A 21,295-nucleotide genomic window follows, 5' to 3' on the forward strand; every position below is an offset into this window, starting at 1 on the left:
TGATAACTTATAAAACTTCAAGATTTAAATTGATACACTTATGAAAGTTCAAGGTTTAAATTGATACATATATTAATTTAGGTTTAAATTGATATATATATGAAAGTACAAAGTTTAAATTGATATAGCTATTAATGTAGGGTTTAAATTGACAACCTCTAAAGTTCATAGGTGTAAATTGATATTTGTCCATAAACTTAACTAGTTTGTCACTGTTCCTTTTAAATTTCCAATTAATGATAATCTTTTTAGATATAATTACAACAATATTGTAGCAAATGTAAAATTTACGAGGGTTGATTACCTTTTTGGTCCTCAAGGTTAAAAGAATATGTGTGTTTGGTCCCTGAATATAAAAGATATACCTTTTTAGTTATCATGTTTATAAGAATAGATCCATTTGGTTCTTGAGTTTTCAAAATTTATTTTTTTAATCATTATTTTTAAAAATATATTTAAAATGTCTCTGAAATAGCTTCATACTATTATTTTGAATAATTATTTTTCATTTTAAATTAGAAGAATAATTTTTAAAAACCACATCGTCTTTGAAACTATTTTTTTTTTCTAATTTTAAACATCATATAACTATTTTTAAAAATCAAATAAAAAATACTTCAAAGATTTTTTAAATCATTTTTATTATGATGACTAAAACTATATATTTTGAAAAATTGGTAAATAAAATTGACTAAATAGACTTAATTTTATAAATTCAAAATTAAAAGTGTACATTTTTTAAATTTTGGAACTGAAAAGATAATTTTCTCAATTTATAAACATGTCAAAATGTGAACACGATGGCTAACCTCTCATTATAAATACGCAAACGGCTTATTCGTCAAGTCGACAGCATCGACACTGAAGAGAGAATAAAAGAAATGGGAAGTCAGCAGAAGGAAGCACAAATGAGTACGGTGGCCACACCGTCCTTCGGTGGTGGCAGCAACCGCATAGCAGCGGTTAACACGGGAGTGGCAACGGCAACTCCGACCAACACCGTCAAGCCACAGAATCATCGAGAAGAACAAACCATCAATCATCAGGTCGTCGCTGATAATCTCTTATGAAAAAGAAAGAAACATAAAATTTAAAGTGAAATTAAATATTTTCTTTAGTTTTTTTATTTTTTTAATTTTATGTTCATTTTGATTATTTAGAAACCTGGATGGAGAAAGTTTCTATCACATGTTGGTCCTGGCTTCCTTGTCTCATTGGCTTACCTTGATCCTGGCAACTGTAAGTTTACCTAAATTTATTCATGCAAAAAAAAAAAAAAAAAAAAAAATAGTAATGAATTGTACCTAAATATTTTTTAAAAAAATTAAAGTCTTGTTGGGTAATAATTTGATTTTTTATTTTTTAGAATTAAAACTATAAACACTACTTTTATCTAAAAAATCTTCTTTTTTTTTTATCTACTTTTAAGCTAAATTTTGAAAATTCAAAAAAAAAAAAAAAAAAAAACCTTATAAAAGCTGGTTTAATTTCATTAAGAATTCAACAATTTTACTTGAGAAAAATGTAAATCATCATAAAAAAAAAAAGGTAAAAACAAAATAAGCTTAATTTTTAAAAACAAAATAATTAACCAATACAACCTTGACTTTTCAGCATTTTTAGTGGTTCAAAATTTTCAAAAGAATTAGATAATAGTATTAACTTTATTATATAGTATACATACCTAATTAACTAGTAAGTAAGCAAGGTTCTGTTTTTATTTATTTATTTTTCTTACCTATATAATATATATTTAAATTTTCGTTGTTTGAAATATTTTAATTTAAAAATATATATTTTTTAAGTTGTAACTTGACGGACTATATCATGTCTTTTCTTTTGTTTGGTCAATTTCTAGTGGAAACGGACTTGCAGGCTGGAGCTAATCACGGATTCGAGGTAAACAAAATCAATGAGATCGCTACAATATAGTTATTTCATAATAAAATTATTAAATATAAATATAAAAAAAAAAATTATAATTATCACGAGATATAAATATTTAAGAGATTTCTCTCTTATAATTTAATGAATGTCACCAAAGGAGAGGGAATCGGTTGAACGGAGTAGTTTGATTTTCGTAAATTTTAATTTGTATAAGTTTTTTTCTTTTAAAAAAATAAGTATATAAGTGCATTTGCTTTTGTAAGAAAAGAGAATTTTATTGATATTGTAATTATTTTTAAAAATAAAAATATAATGTTGAATTAATTAATGGCAGCTTCTATGGGTGGTGCTTATCGGATTAATATTTGCGCTCATAATCCAATCCCTCGCTGCAAATCTTGGCGTAAGCACCGGTAAGTAAAAATATTAATAATAATTTAACATCAAGATTAATCAACCACGAAAATAATTCATGGTTATTAATTACTTATTCATTAATTAATTAACACTAATTTACTATTTTTCTTTTTAATAAAAAGGAAAACACCTTTCGGAAGTTTGCAAAGCCGAATATCCCATATTTGTAAAGTACTGCCTTTGGTTGCTAGCTGAAGTTGCTGTAATAGCAGCCGATATTCCAGAAGGTATTATTTTATTTATTTTATTTATTTTATTACACTTAATTAATCTAGTTAACTATTTTTTTAATATCTTTTTATCTCTTAACTTTTTTTTATCTAGTTTCTATTTGATTAATACGTTTCAAAATATTCTATATTTAGTTCTCAAATTTTAAAGAAAAAAATTGGAACATTTTGAAAATTATAAATTAAATTGAAACAAAACTCCAAACTTAAGGACTAAATGTATAACATTTTAAAATTCAGGAGACCAAATAGAAATTAGAACAAAAAAAAAGTATTTTCTCCCCATTTTTTAGAGAAAAATACTTTTGATCTCTAACTTTTGGGCCTAGTTTTTATTTGGTCTCTAAGTTTTTAAATATTACACATGTTGTCCTTAAATTTTGAGTTTTATTTCGATTTAATCCCTAAGTTTCAAAATGTTATAATTTTACCATTGAGATTTAAATTTTATTTCAATTTGGCCTCTAAATTTTAAGATTTTGCGTTTTTAACCTCAATTTTTTAAATTAAGTATTCCCTTTCAATAATTGAGGTTAATTTCTATTAATTAATTAAAAATAATTATGAGTGAAATTTTAAAATTACTTTTAAAAGTGATAAAAAAAATATGAAACATAATTAATTACAATTCTTTTAATGATATTTAATTTATTAATATAAATTAAGACAGAAAATGAGTATTTAGTGAATAATGAAGGTTAAAAATGTAAGCCTTGAAATATAGGGACCAAATTGAAGCAAAACTCAAATGTTAAAAGGTAAAATTGTAACATATTGAAACTTAACGACTAATTGAAACTAAACTCAAAACTTAAGAACTAAATGTGTAATATTTTGACAAATAGAAACTATATCCAAAGCCTAATAATAATAAAAAAAAGATATTTTCCTTCCTTTTTTTTTTCTTAATTAATTAATTTTGATTATTTTGTGTTTGGTTGCAGTGATAGGAACAGCCTTTGCTCTGAATATTCTATTCCATATTCCTGTTTGGGCTGGGGTTCTTCTCACCGGTTTGAGTACCCTCTTGCTCCTTGGACTCCAAAGATATGGGGTAAATTAATTATTATTTATTTATTTTAAAGGAATTATTATTATTTAAAATTTACCTTTTAGTTCTCAATATTTTTAACCTTATTTTATTTTCCCCTAACCTTCTATTCATATTCTAAAAAATTTTAATTTCTACTTTAATGATCCTTCAACTTTATATTTGAAATAAAGAGGATTTTGTGATAATCAAGGACAAACCTCTACATTAATATATTGGTTGTTTTATTAATGATAGGTTAGTGATATATTTTCTATTGGAATATTATCATTGGTATCTTTCTAATAGAACAAAAATGGTATAGCCATGGATATATCTTTTTCATATTAAATAATGATAAGGTAATGATATATTATCATTTGAAAAAAAGTTAGTGACATATTTAATATATAGTTTGGAGAAGTTAAAGTCTAGACCAATCATGTAAAAGTGACTAGAGTTTTATTTTTATGGTTGGATAGAATTTTATATGTAATTTGATAAAAGGGTGATTTTCAAAAATAGAAAAATAAGATAAACTATTTACACAAAATAAATTTTTTTAATATTCTTTAATAGATCTTGATAGAGGTTGTAGAAGTCCATCAATGTTGATCAATGATAGAAATTGATAGAAATCTATCACTAATAGATACTGATTTTTTTTCTATTTGTGAACAGTTTGGCATTTTTTTATTTGTGAAAATTTTCTTGATAAAACATTAATAGTCTTATTTCATTAAACAATTGGAAAGGAATTTAATTTTTAAATCATAAAAACTATATTTTAACTTTTTTCAAATTATACAGATCGAATATATAATTTAAACTATATTTAATTAATGTTTCAATAATAATATATGAGTAATATACAATGATAATTAACATATTTGGGCAAAAATAAGCAAAGAATTTAGGTGAAAAACTTTAAAATTGGAGAAAAATCAGGACCCGTTTGAAAGAAATAAACTATATAAAAAATTACTATAACTATACAGAGATTCAATTACAAAAACACTATGTAAAAGTTTTTACACCACTTTTTCCACTCTCAAACAAAAGAATATAAAACAAGAGTTTAACTAGAGTTAGCATATTAAATCTTAAAGTGTTCTGCATTGTCTAACTGAAACGGAATATTACTACCGAAATTGAATTGTACATCCAAAATAGTCCTAAGAAGACATGATCCCAAGCGGATACTTGACATGTACCCCCTCTTCCAGTCCATCACAAGGGAATTCCGTCCTAGTAGAATTATAAATCTCCAAAATAATACATAGGAATACCGTAAATAGACCCATCACGACACTCATTACTCGATCGTAGATATTTCTGGAACACCTCTAATAGAGGGATAAATAGTCAATTTTGAAAGAACTACTTATTGTCCACCTCTTTCGGATATGAATCTATCTGATTTAGAGGGCCAATCAAGGTGGACAATGGATGGGAGAAATGGAGGGTTGTTTGAATATTTTCGATGTGGGACAACCATTCTCATGATATTTACCAAAATTCAATGAATATAAAGTTATAGGTTGGAATCATCGAATAAATTGAACCTCATGAAAAAATAAATAGATTAAAGAGAAAGTTGGAAGGATAGTTGTAGAGAAAAGGAGAGAAAAGAAGAAGCAAAATTATAAAATTTAAAAGTGAAATATTAAATAGGTGTAATTTATGTTTGGAAATAAATGAATTGTTGCAGGCGAGGAAGCTGGAATTGCTGATAGCAATATTAGTGTTCGTAATGGCGGCGTGTTTCTTCGGGGAAATGAGCTACGTTAAGCCTCCGGCGACCGGCGTTTTAAAAGGAATGTTTGTTCCAAAGCTCAACGGCCAAGGAGCCACCGCCGACGCCATCGCTCTTCTCGGCGCCCTCGTTATGCCGTACCATTTTTTCTTTTCTTTAATTTGTAAAAAGCAATATTATTATTATTATTATTATTATTATGAAATATATATATATATATATATATATATATATTGAATTTGTGGAACTGCAGGCATAACCTCTTTCTTCATTCCGCTCTTGTCCTCTCAAGGAAAGTCCCCAATTCCGTCCGTGGTATCAACGTACGTAACTCTTCCCCCATTATAATTTAGTTTATAAGCTTTGAGTTTTGTGTATGAAATTTACTCTAATAAATCAATTCATTCTTAAACATTTTGAAGTTTTAAATAAAATTGGGGTGGATGCAATGCAGGAGGCCTGTAGATACTTCCTAATAGAGAGCGGATTTGCACTGTTCATAGCATTTTTAATAAACGTGGCCGTCGTTTCAGTTTCCGGCACCGTTTGTACGGTCGGAAAAGTCTCCGAAACCACCGCCGATCAATGCTCCGACATAACTCTCAACTCCGCCTCCTTCCTCCTCCAGGTCCGATTCAAATCTCAAAACGCACCGTTTTCTTAATTTTTTTTTGTTTTTAATAAAATATAATTATAAATTTCCAGAACGTACTGGGAAAATCGAGCTCCACTATTTACGCCATAGCGTTGTTTGCCTCTGGACAAAGCTCCAGCATCACCGGCACTTATGCCGGTCAGTTCATCATGCAGGTATTTTAATTACTTCTATTTTAATTTTAATAAATAAATAAATAAATTGTTTATTTTTATTAATTATTGTTTAAAAAGGGATTTTTGGACCTGAAAATGAAAACATGGGCGAGAAACCTTATGACGAGGTCCATTGCAATTACGCCCAGTCTCATCGTATCCATCATCGGTGGACCTCAAGGTGCCGGCCGTCTCATCATCATTGCATCGGTTTGTTTTTTCTTTTTTTTACTCCTTAAAATTTCAGAATTAATTGAGTTATATTTGGTAAATAATTTCATGCAGATATGTGTTTGATATATCGGATTTAAAAGAGAAAAAAATGTTGGATTTCAATTTAATTCATTCTTCAAAATGTATTTCATAAATATCTATAAAATTAGGAGTATTACTTACTAAATATTATGTTGAATATAAATTAGGTTAAAAAAATATTTTTTGTCCTAGCTTTTATGAGAGCAATAATTTAGTCTTGGAATTTTGATTTTTAATGATTTGGTTCATGTACTTTTGAACTTTTAATATGTAATAATTTAGTTATTGTACTTTTAATTTGTAACAATTTAGTTTCTAACTTAAAAAAATAATCAAAATTAGATTTTGATTTTTTTTTTTTAATTTTATGATGTAGATTTTATATTTTATAGAAATATGAGTCTGTAATTAATTTATCGGTTTATTTATGTAAAAAAATTTTAGAAAATCTTAACACTAATTGTTGTTATACGTAATAGAGATTGAACCATTACGAAATTTAAAGTAAAATGACTAAATTGTTGAGAAATTCGAAGTAGAGAGACTAAATCGTTACAAATCAAAGTTCAATTACTAAATTGTTATTTTTACGAAATTTTAGGGACTAACGAGGATTTGTTAATTATAAACTATCATTTATTGGTTTATGAACATGAAAAAAAAAAAAAGTATAATTATTATTTTGTAATATTATATGATTTATGAGACATATTTTGATTTAATTTAAGGAAATAAGTTTAAAACATGAAATATAAATTTATATAATTATGAAAATTTCAAATTCAATATATCTATACTTTGAAAAACATTAAAAATATTATTTTTGGAATTTGCACCATCTTAAACATTAAAATAAAATCTAGACTTTGTACCAAATGTATATTCACTCAAGTTAACTAATTAATCTGAAAAACATGATTTAAATTTTCTACTAATTTCAATTTCAACCATTTGTATTTTGGTTTCTTAGAATATAGATAGTATTGAGAGATTCAAATTTTAATTGATGGTTTAAAGAAAGTGAAAATATTTTAAACACTAATATATTTTACTCTAAAACAAACTAAACTTTGTATTATACTTGATTCTTATTGGTTGTACTAAATAAATCCAATTTTAGTGAAAAAAATTAGGGTTTGTATATTTTTATTTTTATTTTGTAAGAACAAGAAACACAAATGTTGGGAATAAAATGGAACCACTAAAATTATGGAGATAAAAGAAAAACCACTAAAATTATAGAGATTAAAGTTTCTTTTACTTACAATTATCCTAATAAATCTCAATCATATTAGAATATTATTCCGTTTAAAATTCAAATAAAAAAATTTTCATTTAGAGAAATTCTTATAAATAGAAAATCAAAAAAATATTTACATTTTATATTATATTTTTAAAATTTTTTACTATAAAATATAAATATTTTTAAATACGTATTTATATTTAAAAAGACCCGTTCATTTATGTGGTATATTAGGGAAGGTCAAAAACCTAATTTTATATATTATAATTACTAAGATATCCCATTCATATTTTTAACTAATTAAAATGAATTACTAAATAATATGTCTAAGCTAACTTCTAATTTAAACAAATAATAATCAACAGTAAATTTAAATTGAAATTTATTCTATTACTATTTCATTTGATAGTGATGTGTTTTTATTTTGACAGTTGATTTAATATTAAAAAATGTTAATAAAATAGAAATACATCAACTACAAAGAGAATTAAAATATCTTTCTTACTGAACAAAGATAGGCTTATTATACAAGTATTTATTTTAACAATATAACTAATATGAAAATAATAATAATAATAATAATCAAAGAATAGGAGTGTGTTTGAAATATATTCTCAAGTGTTTAATTTAAAAAATGAGTCATTTAAAAAGAAATTAGAATATTTAACAACTACTCAAAATAGTTTTTCAGATGCATTTTAATCAGTTTTTATCTAAAATGTTTAAATAAAAATGAATTTTTTGATTTTTTTTTTAATTCAATCCAAATAAAGGGGAAAATGGTTAATAAAAAGGTTGTAGACCCTATTTATAAACTATATTGGAAAGGTAAAGATATACAAGTAATCAGTGAAAAAAAAAAATTGTAGAGTTCAATGAAAGGAATGAGAAACGAGAATTGGATTGATGAAAATGAGATTGCTCTAATTAAGGATTTTCTAAATTGGTGGTGGGTCTCAACATTCCATTCCTATATTTTGGTCAACCTTAAAATCAAACTTTCAAACAAATATAAAGTTCGAAATACGTTTTCTCTAAACAAAAATATAAATGTCAAAAGAACATAACTCAATTTACATAAAATTTGTAATATCGACATCGAGATTAGATGTTCGATTTTATCACCCCACTTATAGTAGGAAAGAAAACATAGACTAAAACTAATATTTTTCTTTTTTATAAAGATATTAAATTAAATACATGGGGTGAGAGAATAGAACATTTAATGTCGAGGTTGATTTAAACTATTTTCGATTACTACAATTTATAAATATTAATTTTCAAGAATTAATTTAATGGGCAATGCGTAATTTGTGGCAGATGATTCTTTCGTTCGAGCTTCCATTTGCTCTAATTCCACTCCTCAAATTCAGTAGCAGCAGCACCAAGATGGGCCCCCACAAGAACTCCATATACGTGAGCCCAATCTTTTCCCTTTTCATTCCGTACGGCCCACATTTACCATTATTGGGCCGGCCCATTAACACGTTTATATTTATTTGGGCTTTGTTTCAGATCATTGTAATCTCGTGGATATTGGGCCTGGCAATCATCGGCATCAACATCTATTATCTCAGTACGGCCTTCGTGGGCTGGCTAATTCACAACAATTTACACAGAATAGCAAATGTGTTCATTGGGATCGTTGTGTTTCCTTTGATGGCTGCTTACATTCTTGCCGTTATTTACCTAATGTTTCGAAAAGACAGGGTTGTGACTTACATTGAGCCCGAAAAGGATGACCCTATGGCCCAAGCCCATTTAGAAAGTGGGCTTAATAATTCTTTTGGGCCTCGTGACTTCACTCCGGTGCCTTTCAGAGAGGATTTGGCCCATATCCCACTACCAGAGTATAAGCCTTGATAGCTAATCTGGGCCTGCATTCAACTCTGGGCCGATCGTCTTTTTTCTGCCACCTTGGCGCACTAATGTTGCTTTTTGTAGTCTTTGCTACAGGCCATTCTGTAGATAGTTTGCTTCTGTCGTTTTTTTCCCTGAATTAATGACAAAAGTGGGTGGAGAAATGTTAATTGAACTATGTTCAAGTTGAAACGATGTGTGTTATGTAATTTCAAACATGTAATAATTAAAATGATGATAATAAATCATTATTTTTCGCTTTGTCTGCAATAATTTATCATTACATTTTAAAATAGTCCAATTTAATACTTTTATAACATGCTTCCAAGCTAATTTTGGACAAATTTTAAGTTTTTTTTTTTTATTTATTATATATTACTTACTAACCTTAGCATAGTTAAGATATGTATTTTAATATAAACATCTATCTTAGAGATTTTTCAAAGTTTTGCTTCTAGGTTATCAAATTTATGTTGACACATCGATATTTCCATATATTTGAGTCCGACTTGACATAAGAGGTGAATCAAAATTTTTATTACATCGTAAAGAGTTGATGAAACATAAAGAAAACACAACAAACTCTCACTGATATAGATAAAATTTAAATATGAAGTGATTTTTTACAAAGATATTAGATAAATACATGAAAGACTTAAATCTTTGACCTCGAGGTTGATAGTATAAATACCAATATATTTTTTTTTAATAGAAAACAAGTACTAAGCATTTTAACTCTTAAATAAAAATGTAAATTGTTTATTTATTAATTAATGTTTTTTTTGTGTTAAAAGAATTACCATTTCTTAATTGTTTATTAGTTTTTGGAAATATTCCATATTTTGTCACACCCCACATTTTCATTTGTCACACATTTCAAGGGCAGTTTGGCCGTTGGTGGTCAGTATTTAAACAGAAGCACCACTCTCAACCCTCCAAATGCCTTCATTGTCATTCAATTTCAAACCCCTTCTAATGACGAAGAGGCTCAGACCCACTCCACCCTCCACTCCCTCCGCCAAGCCACCGCCGTTGCCATCGCCGCCGTCTCCTCCCACCCCTCAGCTCTCCCATTCAAAACCAACCACCGTCTCCGTCCACTACTCTTCCAAAAACCGAAACAAAACCCTAACCCCACAATCCTCATCATCCTTCAATTGGGTCTCTCTAAATCTCACCAAATCAGAACTCGCTCTGCCTCTCACTTTCCCCACCGGCCAAACCTTCCGCTGGAAACAAACTAGCCCCCTTCAGTTCACCGGCGTCGTTGGCTCTCATCTTATCTCTCTCAACCATCTTCCAAACAGCGACGTTTCATATTGCCTTCACTCTTGTTCTACATCCTCCTCCTCTGCCGCTGCCAGATTGGCCTTGCTCGATTTCCTTAACGCCGGCATCTCCCTGAGTTCCATTTGGGAGGTCTTCTTGGCGGCTGATCCGAGATTCGATGTGTTGGCTCGCCATTTGGAGGGGGCTCGAGTTCTCAGGCAAGACCCACTCGAATGTTTGATTCAGTTTTTGTGTTCTTCCAATAATAATATTGGGAGAATCACCAAAATGGTGGATTACATCTCATCACTTGGGAATTATTTGGGTAATATTGGAGGTTTTGATTTCTATGAATTCCCATCTTTGGAGAGGCTGTCCTTGGTCTCTGAGGCCGAGCTTAGAGAGGCAGGCTTTGGTTACAGGTTAAACTCTCTATTCACTAGCTTTGTCTCTGGGGATGGGAACACTTCCCACTTGTTAGGAAGGAAAATATCTATGTATATGAGATATTATAGGTGACACCAAAGTGAAACCAGAAGTAAAATTTATGTCAGCTTAGGCTAAAAGTTGAAGTTATCACATCATTAAGGAAATTAAGAGAGCTCTGTTGTGCTAACACTATCATTGATCTTAAAATTCTGTTTTTGTTCTGCTTTTGTAAATTACGGTTGTTTTCTCACCATTTTTATACATTTCAGAGCACATTTGAATTCTAAGCCGTGTTAAAAAACACAATCAATATTTTGCCCCCATTTGGTAACCAAATTCTGTTTTTGTTCTGCTTTTGTAAATTACGGTTGTTTTCTCACAATTTTTATACATTCCAGAGCACATTTGAATTCTAAGCCGTGTTCTTGCCCCCATTTGGTAACCATTAGATTTTTTGTTTTTTATTTTTTAAGTCTATTTTCTTGCCATTTCTTTATAATAGGTTGAGTTTTAAGCAAAATTAAGAAAACAAAATAAGTTTTTAAAAACCTACTTTCTTTAATATTTAAAACTTGGTTTAGTTTTTGAAATTATTGGTAGGAAGTAGATAATAAAGCAAGAAAGTTAGAGGCGGAATTGGTGTTTATAGGATTAATTTTCAAAAACTAAAAACCAAAACCCAAATGGTCACCAAACAAGACATTAAAAGTTGCGTTTTTGTTTGCTTTTTGTTTTTAAATTTTGGCTTGGTAATGAACTAAGGAACCTATAAAGGTAGGCATAGTATTTATAAGCTTAGTTTTCTAAAACATAAAACTAAAACAAAATGATTATTGAACAGGCTATATGTTGTATGGGTGGCATAGGTGGTTTATTGATGGCTTAATGTGAATAAGCAGGGCTAAGTATATAATTGGCGCTGTGAATGCACTAAAAGCCAAACCTGGTGGAGGTGCAGAATGGCTTCTGTCCCTTCGTGATTTGGATCTTGAAGAGGTGATTGAAGCCCTTTCAACATTACCGGGCGTGGGTCCAAAGGTAGCAGCTTGTGTTGCTCTCTTCTCTCTCGACCAGCACCACGCCATTCCTGTCGACACACACGTCTGGCAGGTAGTATCTCCCTTTTCATGTGAACTAAAATGATTTAAGATTCATTCTTATGAACCAAAGGGGCTTTGCCTTGTATTATAGGCTTGAGAACTTTCATCCTTGTCCTGTGTGGGGGCTGAAAAAAGAAAAGATATTGCTTACAGGGAGAAGTTTGTATAAAAAGATAGAAGTGGACATAAATTTGGTGTCTTAGGCATTACTTAATTTGTTTTAGTTTTATTGATTTTGGTTTTGTTGGAAGTTGATTGAAAAGTTTCTTCTTGCGTGGGATGAAAAGATTGCTACAAGGTACCTTGTCCCAGAGCTTGCTGGTGCACGTCTAACGCCAAAGCTTTGCAACCGTGTGGCTGAGGCATTTGTCAGCAAGTATGGAAAATATGCTGGTTGGGCTCAAACTCTGCTTTTCGTTGCTGATTTGCCTCAACAGAAGGCCCTCTTACCTGCAAATCTTGAGAATGCCAAAAGGAAAAGATCTACAAAGCACCAGAAAGATAAGGCACATACGGGTAATGTAGATCAATGATGAAAATTCTGATTTCTCTTGTAGAGCAAGATCCATAGGCGTTACTCAAAGATGTGAGAGGTTCGTTCAAAGTACAAACTGCCGGTAAATGTGGGATGAAAGATGATTGATGTGATTAGTGCTGAATTTTCTTTCGGGTTTGCTTTGGCTTGTTGATGGTGTTTTCTCCCGAAGGGAAAATTCAAAATTTAATCCCCACTTTTGTGGAAGTCTCACATTCCATCCCTCTTTGAAGCATTTCAATTGTAATATGGTAGGAAAGTTCAGTAGCAAAAAAAAACAAAAAAAAGCTTTTCTGTGACGAGAGAACTGTGGTTGCATTTCATTGTTGAGATTTGACATGAATCATCGATTTATAATTGAAGTATTGCGTAAATGTTTCTAGGACTTCTAAAAGAATGAAATAAACTGTGGACCCAGTAGTGGGGAAGATTATTGCTAAAGCTATCTATCTATTGAAAGCTACTGTGAATTATCATGCCATGTACTTCATGCTAGGCGTCTTCCGTCATTTATGTACATTGTGCATCGACCAACAATGTTTTGGTGACATACGGACATGGGTCGCCTCGAAAGTTCAGATTTGAGATTGGAATCGAGCATTTGGCCCTCCCTAGACACGCCTGAAATATCACAACCCAATTTTCATGTGAGTTATGATCTTGATTACCTTTTATTTAATGCAAGATACCACTTTCTTAATATGCTAATGTGTTTCAGAAAAAAAACTCACATGCTCTACAACGGCTCTGGAGTTTGGCGAGTGACACATTCCAATAGCATAGCTTTGACAGTCACCGGACGGGGTCCCAAAGCTTGCAAATAAGATGTTGGAGATGTTCTTGTTAGTAGGGCAGCTTAATCGGACCTTAGGTCTTCTGGTTCTGTTCTTTGTACCGCTCGTCCTTTGTTTCTTTGCACCCATCCATGAAGCTACTAAAGGATAATGTGATTCAGACACTTGCCCACATGTCTTGGTAATCGAAACGGAATCCAAAGATATCCCAATCGGGTTTCCTGTTTCTTCTTCAAGAATAACCAACTGGTTTCCAGTTGGCATGAGGAAGGAACGCGGTACATTATACCTGGATTGAAAGGAGAGACAGAATTGAATTTTGAAAGATAAGGTATAGTATAACACTATATATTAAGGTCTGAGTAAACTGTATACCATTTCTGTGATGGCTCCCCTTTTGGGGTGAGGAAGGAGACCCAGTACCGACCAATGCCCCGGCCATTAACCCAAACTGCACCCTTCCCCATGGAACCAAGGTTCAGTGCAATTGGATCATCACCAGGAGGTGCATCAAACTGAGTCTGCTCGGTTAGCAAAGAATGACAATGACAAAATTAATGAACATTTGAATCCAAGATGGTTGCTGTTGAAAGAGTGGTCTAAACAATTGATTATTGGTGGTACCTTGTACCATGTGAGCGGTTGAGAAGAGTTTCCTAACCTGCTCCACTGAACACTGCTTGATCCGGTGTCTAAAAATATTTGCGATTGCTCTCCTGACAGGCCAACCTTTGCAAAATTGTTTTAAAAAACCAACAAAAATATTAGGTGTTTAGAAATTAAGAGTGCATTTGGTAGACGACTCAAATTTTGTTTTATGTTTTTAAATTTACTGAATTCATCGAATATGTGTTTGATTGGATTTTCGGATTCCGTGATTCAAACAATGTACATTCTTAAAGTAACTTTTTTATATTTTCAATATATTTAAATTTTGAACTCAAAATTTTAAAATGTAGAATTATATTAAAAATGATAAAAATGATAAGAATTATACTATTTCATGTTATGAACTCAATTATTTTTGTTAAATATGATATATATTAAATTAAAAATATGTAATATAATTAATGACATTACAAAATAATGATTATACAAAAATTTTAACATAAAACAAGGTAAAAAATTAATTAGTAGTGGTTTATATTCAATCTAGTATTTAATGAGTAACTAAATATATTTCAAACACATTTTGAAAATTTATTTAACTTGGAATTTAATTTTATCAAACACATATTTAATAATATGATATACAATTATGTTTTTATTGAATCTCTTATTTTCAAATTTCTGTTTTTAAATTAAGAACCTTGTATCCCCAAGATTGTTCTGAGAAATCCTCCCCTTGAATTCTCACTCTTCGCAGTCCAGCAACTCTGCTCTCAAGAAATGCTCCAGAATCCTTTAATAAAATTATCAGAACTCACTAAGATGTTTGGTACAAACACCTATCAGCGTTAAAATGCAAAGTTAAAATATAACTATGGAAGGAAAGATTAAAAGATTCATACCGGTAATCCAACCATTACACTGAGCAATGAGATGTTGTTGATGCCATTTGTCAATGTAATATTATTCTCCAGAGAGAAACTTCTTTCTTTGTAAGTTCCATGGGCAGAGCCTATAAAACAACAATAGTAAAATGCTCGATATTGTGGTTTCTTAGAGTTTCAACCATAAAAAGGAAGATAATACTAGCCTGCATAAACCCCATTGACAAATGCATGCAAGGCATGAGCTCGAGAATCCACTTCAAGTGTTTGTTGAGAGTCAGGAGAATCCTGTTGAATCCTGCATTTCAACAACCATTATTGACAAGCAACAAAAATTGAACTAATTCATTCCGACTTCTTCTTTTGCTTATTTAAGGTTAATATCAGCCATTTGACTTCTCACTTATAATTTACCTAAAAGTATACCAAAGATAATCTGATCTGTCTTTTGTGGTACCCGTATGCTCTAATAACTCATTTGCTCTTAATTCGGTTTCGTCAAAGTTAGGTATCAGTTCCTTGAACTCTTGCCATTCTTCAGACAACTCAAACTTTTGTACTGCCTTCATTGATCTCGTATTGTGATGTACACTTACCTGGTCAATATATTTCAACAATTAACATCGATGAGGAAAAATAATATTGTTGCTAAAAACTTCCCGCTAGTTGTCAGTGTAAATCTTACCCTTCTAGTATTGAAGGCCACATTTTTACAATCTGGTAAGATGCTGATGGAACTGAGAGGTAACTCGTAAGTAACATTTTGAAAGAGGACATTCGTGTCTGTAGCTCCCTTATTCACCAAAAAGGCAGCACATTCTTCGGACTCCGTTTCGAACACAATAGCCTGCCAAAAAGAAAGAAAGAGAGAGGAAAAAACAAGCAATGACTAAAGTTTGTTTCTATTTGATTTTTAAGCATTAAACTTGTAAACATTATTTACACCTATCGGTTTCTTTTCAAGAATATTTTTATGTATACAAACCAAGTTTTGAAAACTAAACAGAGTAGTTTTCAAAAACTTATTTTTGTTTTTAAAATTTTGCTAATAACTCACGGTCTTCCATGATCAATCTAGACGGGAGGAACAGCTTTATTTTGCATGGAATGAAGTTTAGAAGAAACATGTTAAAACTTACTTCGAGTGATTGACCCAATGAGAAATTGGATTTTGTTCCTGTGAGCAAAGGCGTGGAGCATAGCTTAACTGCAGCATGTAATTCTTTAAGATGACCCCATTTGGGTTCCCTAATTAAACCTGCAGCAAAAATGTGGTAAACAGTTTTCAGTTAATGCAAAATTCGAACCACAGTTGATCTGATTTAATACAGAGGGATAGTTTTAGAAAATGCCATACCATATTCATCCAGGGGGGCTTGATCATAGTAACCTGTGATCATAAGTGCAGAGGCTGATCTTCCAAAGTTGGTTCCTCCATGATACTAATGGAAAAATTAACAGTGGTTTTGGGTTTAAGTTAAACATGGACATCTTTAGTTAGGTTCATAACAAGCAATAAATTGAGAGAGATATTTGCATTGATACCATATAATAATTGACATAAGTCCCATTCTTTGCAGCAATGAAAAGAGCAACATGAAATGCAATTTCCTCTGCTGATCTCATGTACGGTTCTTCACCATATGTTTGATAACTGTAATTCCACCCAGACAAACATAAAGGTTATCGATCTTTAATCAACAAATTGCTATCTGATATTCAGGTAATTAACAATCTATATAACATTCAAAGAAAAAACATATTCTTAATTCTTCCATTTTTGTGAAAAATGATATGCAAAATATTTCGATACAATGCAACTGCAAAACTTACAAACTAGTCCAATTCTCAGTCCAAATAGATGGCTTGTTAGGCGAGTTTGGTCCTGTGAATGTTTCTCCACATCTCATTCCATTACAAGTATTTATCTGTCATGATTAATATAATAAAGAGAGATAGAGAGGAAAAGTAATTAGTGTATGATTAAGTCTTTGTTTTACATAAATATACCACAGGGTCAGGTGCATCGTTTTGCTTGCACATGCTCCATGGCACACCAGTCTGAAGGCTAACAGCCATGTTTGCTGCCCATAGAACATAAGGCGGTCCCTTCTCACGAAAGGCTGCCTCCACCAATGTGTATTCATTTTCAATCTGCAATTCCATTCATGAGTTCTCTTAATAAAGTGCACAGAGGGGAAAAATGGGAACTTAAATTAAAAAGACATTCAATGGTGTTTTTATTGCCCATCGGCTCAAACCTGTGAAAGTATAATTGGCCCTCCTTGTGAAGCATATAAGCCTTCCGACTTCATCATGTTCACGATCTTAGTGGTGAAGTTTTGCATGTGAAACTGCCATTGAAGGTGCAGAGTGAGACCATGAAAACATAACAGACTCGCCTAAAACTTTTAGGCCATGTTTGGTAAAGTTTTTGCTTTTTTTTTTTTTTTTTTAAATTAAGTCTAAAAATATTACTTTTGCCTTGAGAATTCTTACTTATTTTTTTAATTTTTACCAATAATTTAAAAAATCAAATCAAAATTAAAAATTAAAAAATGTATTTTTTAAAAATGTATTTTTATTTTTGAGATTTGACTAAAAACCTAATCATTGTAAATTATCGTAAAAAATGAGAGGAAATATATTTAATTTTCAAAAACAAAAAACAAAAAATAAAATAATTACCAAGACTTTAATTATTCAATAATAATTTGTCATGTGACTTTTTTTTTCTTCTTTTTTTTTTTAAATTATTTTACTGTATAACTAGAGTGGGATATATTTAAATATTAGACATTTATTTATATCAATACTAAAAAAACAGAGATATACCTTAAATGGTTCGTTGTCAGATCGATAAACAATTCCAGGAACATCATGTAACCAAAATGGTAGACCACTGTATTAAAAAGTAAAAAAAGGACTAAGAAATGGTTATTTACAAGGCAATAGTTGTGACAAAGTTTAATTTATTTTTACCCATAATTCCATTCAGCCTCAATGAAGGGTCCAATCCTAAGGGTAGCATATAGTCCTTGTGCTTGTATTTCTTTCACGAATCTTACTATATCACGTCTTCCACTAAATTCATACTGGAAAAAGAAAAAAAATAATAATTTGTATACGATTCAATGGCATGTCACCTGAATTTGTAGAGATATCTAAACAGTACAGTAGAGAGAAATTAAGTACCGTTCCTTGTTGGGGTTCGTGAAGGTTCCAGAACACGTAGGTTTGTATAACGTCTATTCCACCTTCCTTTGCTTTGGCTATCAAAGAAGGCCACATCTGCATAACAAAGAAGTCGGGCCGTTATTCTATTAACTTCAATAATATTCATTATTGAGGTTCGTTCATTAGGAATTCTATCGTTCTTTTTTTTTTTTTTTTTTTTTCGTTTTCACACCTTTAATGTGGAAGTCCATCTTTACCGATCTCTACACTTTTATGTACAGACTTCTTAATTCTAAGATATTAACTCTAACCTTAACTCTCTCTCACAGTTTTAATTCAAAGCAAACTCTTTTAAACTATTGAAGCACAGGTGAAAAATGTTGTGGGTTTACGTGTTGACCCAGGCCCAATTGAACTATGTGTAGGATGAGCTGTTCTTGGGATGCACTCCTTTATCTAACAATTATCTTACAGCACGTTAGTTCAAATAAGTAAATGAATAATATGTACTAAAAAAGGTAAATAAATAAATAAGAAACAGAAAAAAGAATAAGGGATCATTGCCAAACCACTCACTTTTAGACTACCCCATATCAATTCTTTAATGTCAATTAATTTTTTAATGCAAAAAATAAATTTAACATAATAAATTTTTATAGATAATTGGTAGATCAAAACATAATATTTCAATTTTTTCCAAAGAAAAATTAATATTTCAAAACTGTTCAAAAAATCATAATATTTCAAATTACCGTAACTTGAAAAAGTGTAATCAAAATATTATTTAAATATATTAACGTCCATTGTTTAAAAATCATTAATATAATTATCATTCCTAACATTTATACATATATTAAAAAAAAAACTGATTGCACCAAATTCCAAGAAATTCATTTGAATTAAGAATCACACTTTTTTTTTGTTGAGCTTCTGAATTGAATCACACTTCAACAAAATAGAAATTCCAAAATATTTTATTCCTTGTGAAGTGAATTTTACTCCAAAAATTTGAATACTGCCGTAAAACAACAATTTACTTCCTTCGTTGGCGGGAAACTTTATCAATCAAAACGCCAATTCTGAAAAATAGGAAAAAAGACACAGAAATTCCATTTTTAAAATAGAAAATTTATAAAAACGAACAAACATGAATGATGAACCAATACGGTTATCAATAACCAAACGCACTTGATTTCCCTTTTTGAACTAACCTAACACCTCTTACACTACAATGTGAAATGGATGATCCAAATAGAAATTTCATTTTCCCACCAAAAATTTCAACACGGTGAAAATTCGACCGCCATGAAATTGGTAAACTCAAATTAGAAGCAGTGAACCATCAGAATCATCACAGAAGATCAAAGACAATGAAAGTAAGAAATCATTAATCAAACTTACATCAGGGGTGCTCCGCGGATAGTGAATAGAACCAGAGAAGAGAAGTTTGTGTTCACCATTGACGATCAAGGATCTTCCATCGTAAGTTACGCCGCCGCTGCCGCCGTCGTTGCCGCCGAGGACGCAATGGAGTAACGCCGCCGTCAATACCAAAGCAGAGTTAATGCATACAATGATGCCGTACTCTGATTTCGCCATTGATTCTCAAACCTTTCACTCTCAATTCCAGAGGTGAAAGGCTCTTTTCACTGCGGAATTTATATCAAAACTAGTAATCAACTTCTCTCTCACTCTTCATTCTCTTGCTCACAAGAAATATACAAAAATTCGTCTGGATCCGTAAAAAGGCGAATTTCATATATCAATTTTCTGCGTAAGAAACGAGGCGTCTCTCTTGATTTTATACAGCGCCTTTGTTCATAATTGGCTGTCAATTACTTTAAAATAAATCAAAAATTAAAAATAAATAAACAAATGAAGAGGGAGAAGAAGATGGCGGATTCGAGTAGAACTGGAATTTTACGGATTTTAATGATGAGTGAGTAACGAACTAGTAAATAGTTTTGTCTCGGTACTTTAAGAGAATTATGGATAAATAACGGGGGGGAAATGAAAATAAGGACAGTTAGTGGGTAAGCAAGTAAATTAAGTCAAGAAAACAATAGTGGACCCTGACCCGGACCCATTGGTAGCGGAAACTCGTCACGTCTGTTGAGTCACGTGAGAGAAATGAAACAAAAACAAGCAAAATATTCAAACGGACACCACGGGCTACTTTTACAAGCATTCACACGTGTGAAACTATTTTGATGGAATAATATTCTAATTTTTCTTTTGAGAGGGTACTTTGATTGAATGATTGATTTTAAAGAAAGTAATAAAAAAATGTGGTTATGCTACAAGTTTATATATTAAAAATCAATTTAGACCCTTAATAACTTGATTTAAATTATTCTTTGGGGATTTAATACTTTTTTCATTTAATTTTATTAAAATCAACTCAAAATTACTTAAATGTATAGTTTTCCAAAACATCTTGTATGCCGAAGAATTATTATCATATTAATTAAATAAATAGAGAATAACATCATGAAAAATAACTCGTATTAATGGAATATCGTTACTACTTTACATTAATTCTTGTATTTAAAGAAGTTTTTATGAAGTGTATGAAAGATTATGTATTAACCATTCTAAAATAAAATTATAATGAAGTGTTTAAGTTGAAAAGTTTAGGATTTTAATGTATATAATTATTAAATTGATATTTGGAGTGATATGATCACCAACAATTATAGATATAATTGTCAAATAGAGTATTTATATGTATTAATAACCACAAGATTTGTGTTCAAATCATTCATCTCTATTGTATTAAAAAATATTATGGATATAATTGATTTATTTTTCTAAAATCTATCATGTTGATAGGATTTTTATTTTATAATTGTATGTGACATGCTGCTCAAATATGTAAATAAAATAATAACTCAATGCTACATTTCACAGATTAAATTTTTTTATGTGCAATTAGTTGAAAGTTTCTTTTACATTGATGGTAAATTGATAATTTTTTTTTGAAGCAGGTAAATTGATAATTTTAAATTCA

General features: G+C 30.4%; 3 protein-coding genes across 8 annotated transcripts; 2 read left to right on the top strand and 1 right to left on the bottom strand.

The window, feature by feature from the left end:
• The first annotated feature begins 208 nt into the window (after positions 1-208).
• LOC120076516 (metal transporter Nramp7.2-like) lies at positions 209-9,758 on the top strand. Of its 2 annotated transcripts, XM_039030368.2 has the most exons (13): positions 209-1,046; positions 1,161-1,239; positions 1,859-1,899; positions 2,222-2,300; positions 2,427-2,531; positions 3,479-3,588; positions 5,276-5,457; positions 5,574-5,643; positions 5,775-5,948; positions 6,026-6,130; positions 6,209-6,340; positions 8,949-9,044; positions 9,144-9,758. In XM_039030368.2, exons 1-13 carry the CDS (start codon positions 882-884, stop codon positions 9,489-9,491), a joined length of 1,686 nt encoding a protein of 561 aa, XP_038886296.1. In that variant the 5' UTR covers positions 209-881; the 3' UTR covers positions 9,492-9,758. The 2 variants fall into 2 exon arrangements, with proteins under 2 accessions (XP_038886296.1, XP_090169077.1); XM_090312951.1 differs by having other exon boundaries at positions 8,949-9,758.
• Positions 9,759-10,359: 601 nt separating this feature from the next.
• OGG1 (8-oxoguanine-DNA glycosylase 1) lies at positions 10,360-13,468 on the top strand. Of its 4 annotated transcripts, none has more exons than XM_039029308.2 (3): positions 10,360-11,179; positions 12,086-12,296; positions 12,574-13,468. In XM_039029308.2, the coding sequence occupies exons 1-3, from the start codon at positions 10,428-10,430 to the stop codon at positions 12,817-12,819; spliced, it is 1,209 nt and encodes a 402-aa protein (XP_038885236.1). In that variant the 5' UTR covers positions 10,360-10,427; the 3' UTR covers positions 12,820-13,468. The 4 variants fall into 4 exon arrangements, with proteins under 4 accessions (XP_038885236.1, XP_090168647.1, XP_038885235.1 ...); XM_090312521.1 differs by having other exon boundaries at positions 10,391-10,975; positions 12,538-13,468; XM_039029307.2 differs by having other exon boundaries at positions 10,396-11,179; positions 12,538-13,468.
• Positions 13,111-20,245, bottom strand: BGAL16 (beta-galactosidase 16). 2 transcript variants are annotated; one of them, XM_090312520.1, is made up of 20 exons: positions 19,687-19,803; positions 18,678-18,741; positions 18,304-18,399; positions 18,091-18,203; positions 17,944-18,010; positions 17,370-17,462; positions 17,119-17,262; positions 16,942-17,036; positions 16,654-16,762; positions 16,466-16,550; positions 16,248-16,366; positions 15,794-15,955; positions 15,523-15,704; positions 15,315-15,406; positions 15,127-15,236; positions 14,925-15,017; positions 14,240-14,344; positions 13,991-14,136; positions 13,553-13,904; positions 13,111-13,442 (listed from the first exon to the last, which is right to left on the bottom strand). In XM_090312520.1, the coding sequence occupies exons 3-20, from the start codon at positions 18,397-18,399 to the stop codon at positions 13,332-13,334; spliced, it is 2,274 nt and encodes a 757-aa protein (XP_090168646.1). In that variant the 5' UTR covers positions 18,678-18,741; positions 19,687-19,803; the 3' UTR covers positions 13,111-13,331. The 2 variants fall into 2 exon arrangements, with proteins under 2 accessions (XP_090168646.1, XP_038885233.1); XM_039029305.2 differs by lacking the exon at positions 18,678-18,741 and having other exon boundaries at positions 19,687-20,245.
• Between the last annotated feature and the right edge of the window lie 1,050 nt (positions 20,246-21,295).

This window comes from Benincasa hispida, chromosome 4, assembly GCF_027475165.1.
Source record: "Benincasa hispida cultivar pf3 chromosome 4, pf3_genome.v1.1, whole genome shotgun sequence".
Taxonomy (NCBI): Eukaryota; Viridiplantae; Streptophyta; class Magnoliopsida; order Cucurbitales; family Cucurbitaceae; genus Benincasa; species Benincasa hispida.

Coding starts and splice junctions, on each gene's coding strand:
- LOC120076516 (XM_090312951.1), top strand. CDS start 882: ATGGGAAGTCAGCAGAAGGAAGCACAAATGAGTACGGTGGCCACACCG. Junction 6,131..6,208: donor CCGGTCAGTTCATCATGCAG/GTATTTTAATTA, acceptor TTGTTTAAAAAG/GGATTTTTGGACCTGAAAAT. Junction 6,341..8,948: donor GTCTCATCATCATTGCATCG/GTTTGTTTTTTC, acceptor AATTTGTGGCAG/ATGATTCTTTCGTTCGAGCT.
- OGG1 (XM_039029307.2), top strand. CDS start 10,428: ATGCCTTCATTGTCATTCAATTTCAAACCCCTTCTAATGACGAAGAGG. Junction 11,180..12,085: donor GAGGCAGGCTTTGGTTACAG/GTTAAACTCTCT, acceptor GTGAATAAGCAG/GGCTAAGTATATAATTGGCG. Junction 12,297..12,537: donor TCGACACACACGTCTGGCAG/GTAGTATCTCCC, acceptor TTTTGTTGGAAG/TTGATTGAAAAGTTTCTTCT.
- BGAL16 (XM_039029305.2), bottom strand. CDS start 19,884: ATGGCGAAATCAGAGTACGGCATCATTGTATGCATTAACTCTGCTTTG. Junction 16,551..16,653: donor CTTATGTCAATTATTATATG/GTATCAATGCAA, acceptor TTTTTCCATTAG/TATCATGGAGGAACCAACTT. Junction 15,237..15,314: donor TGTCAATGGGGTTTATGCAG/GCTAGTATTATC, acceptor GTTGTTTTATAG/GCTCTGCCCATGGAACTTAC.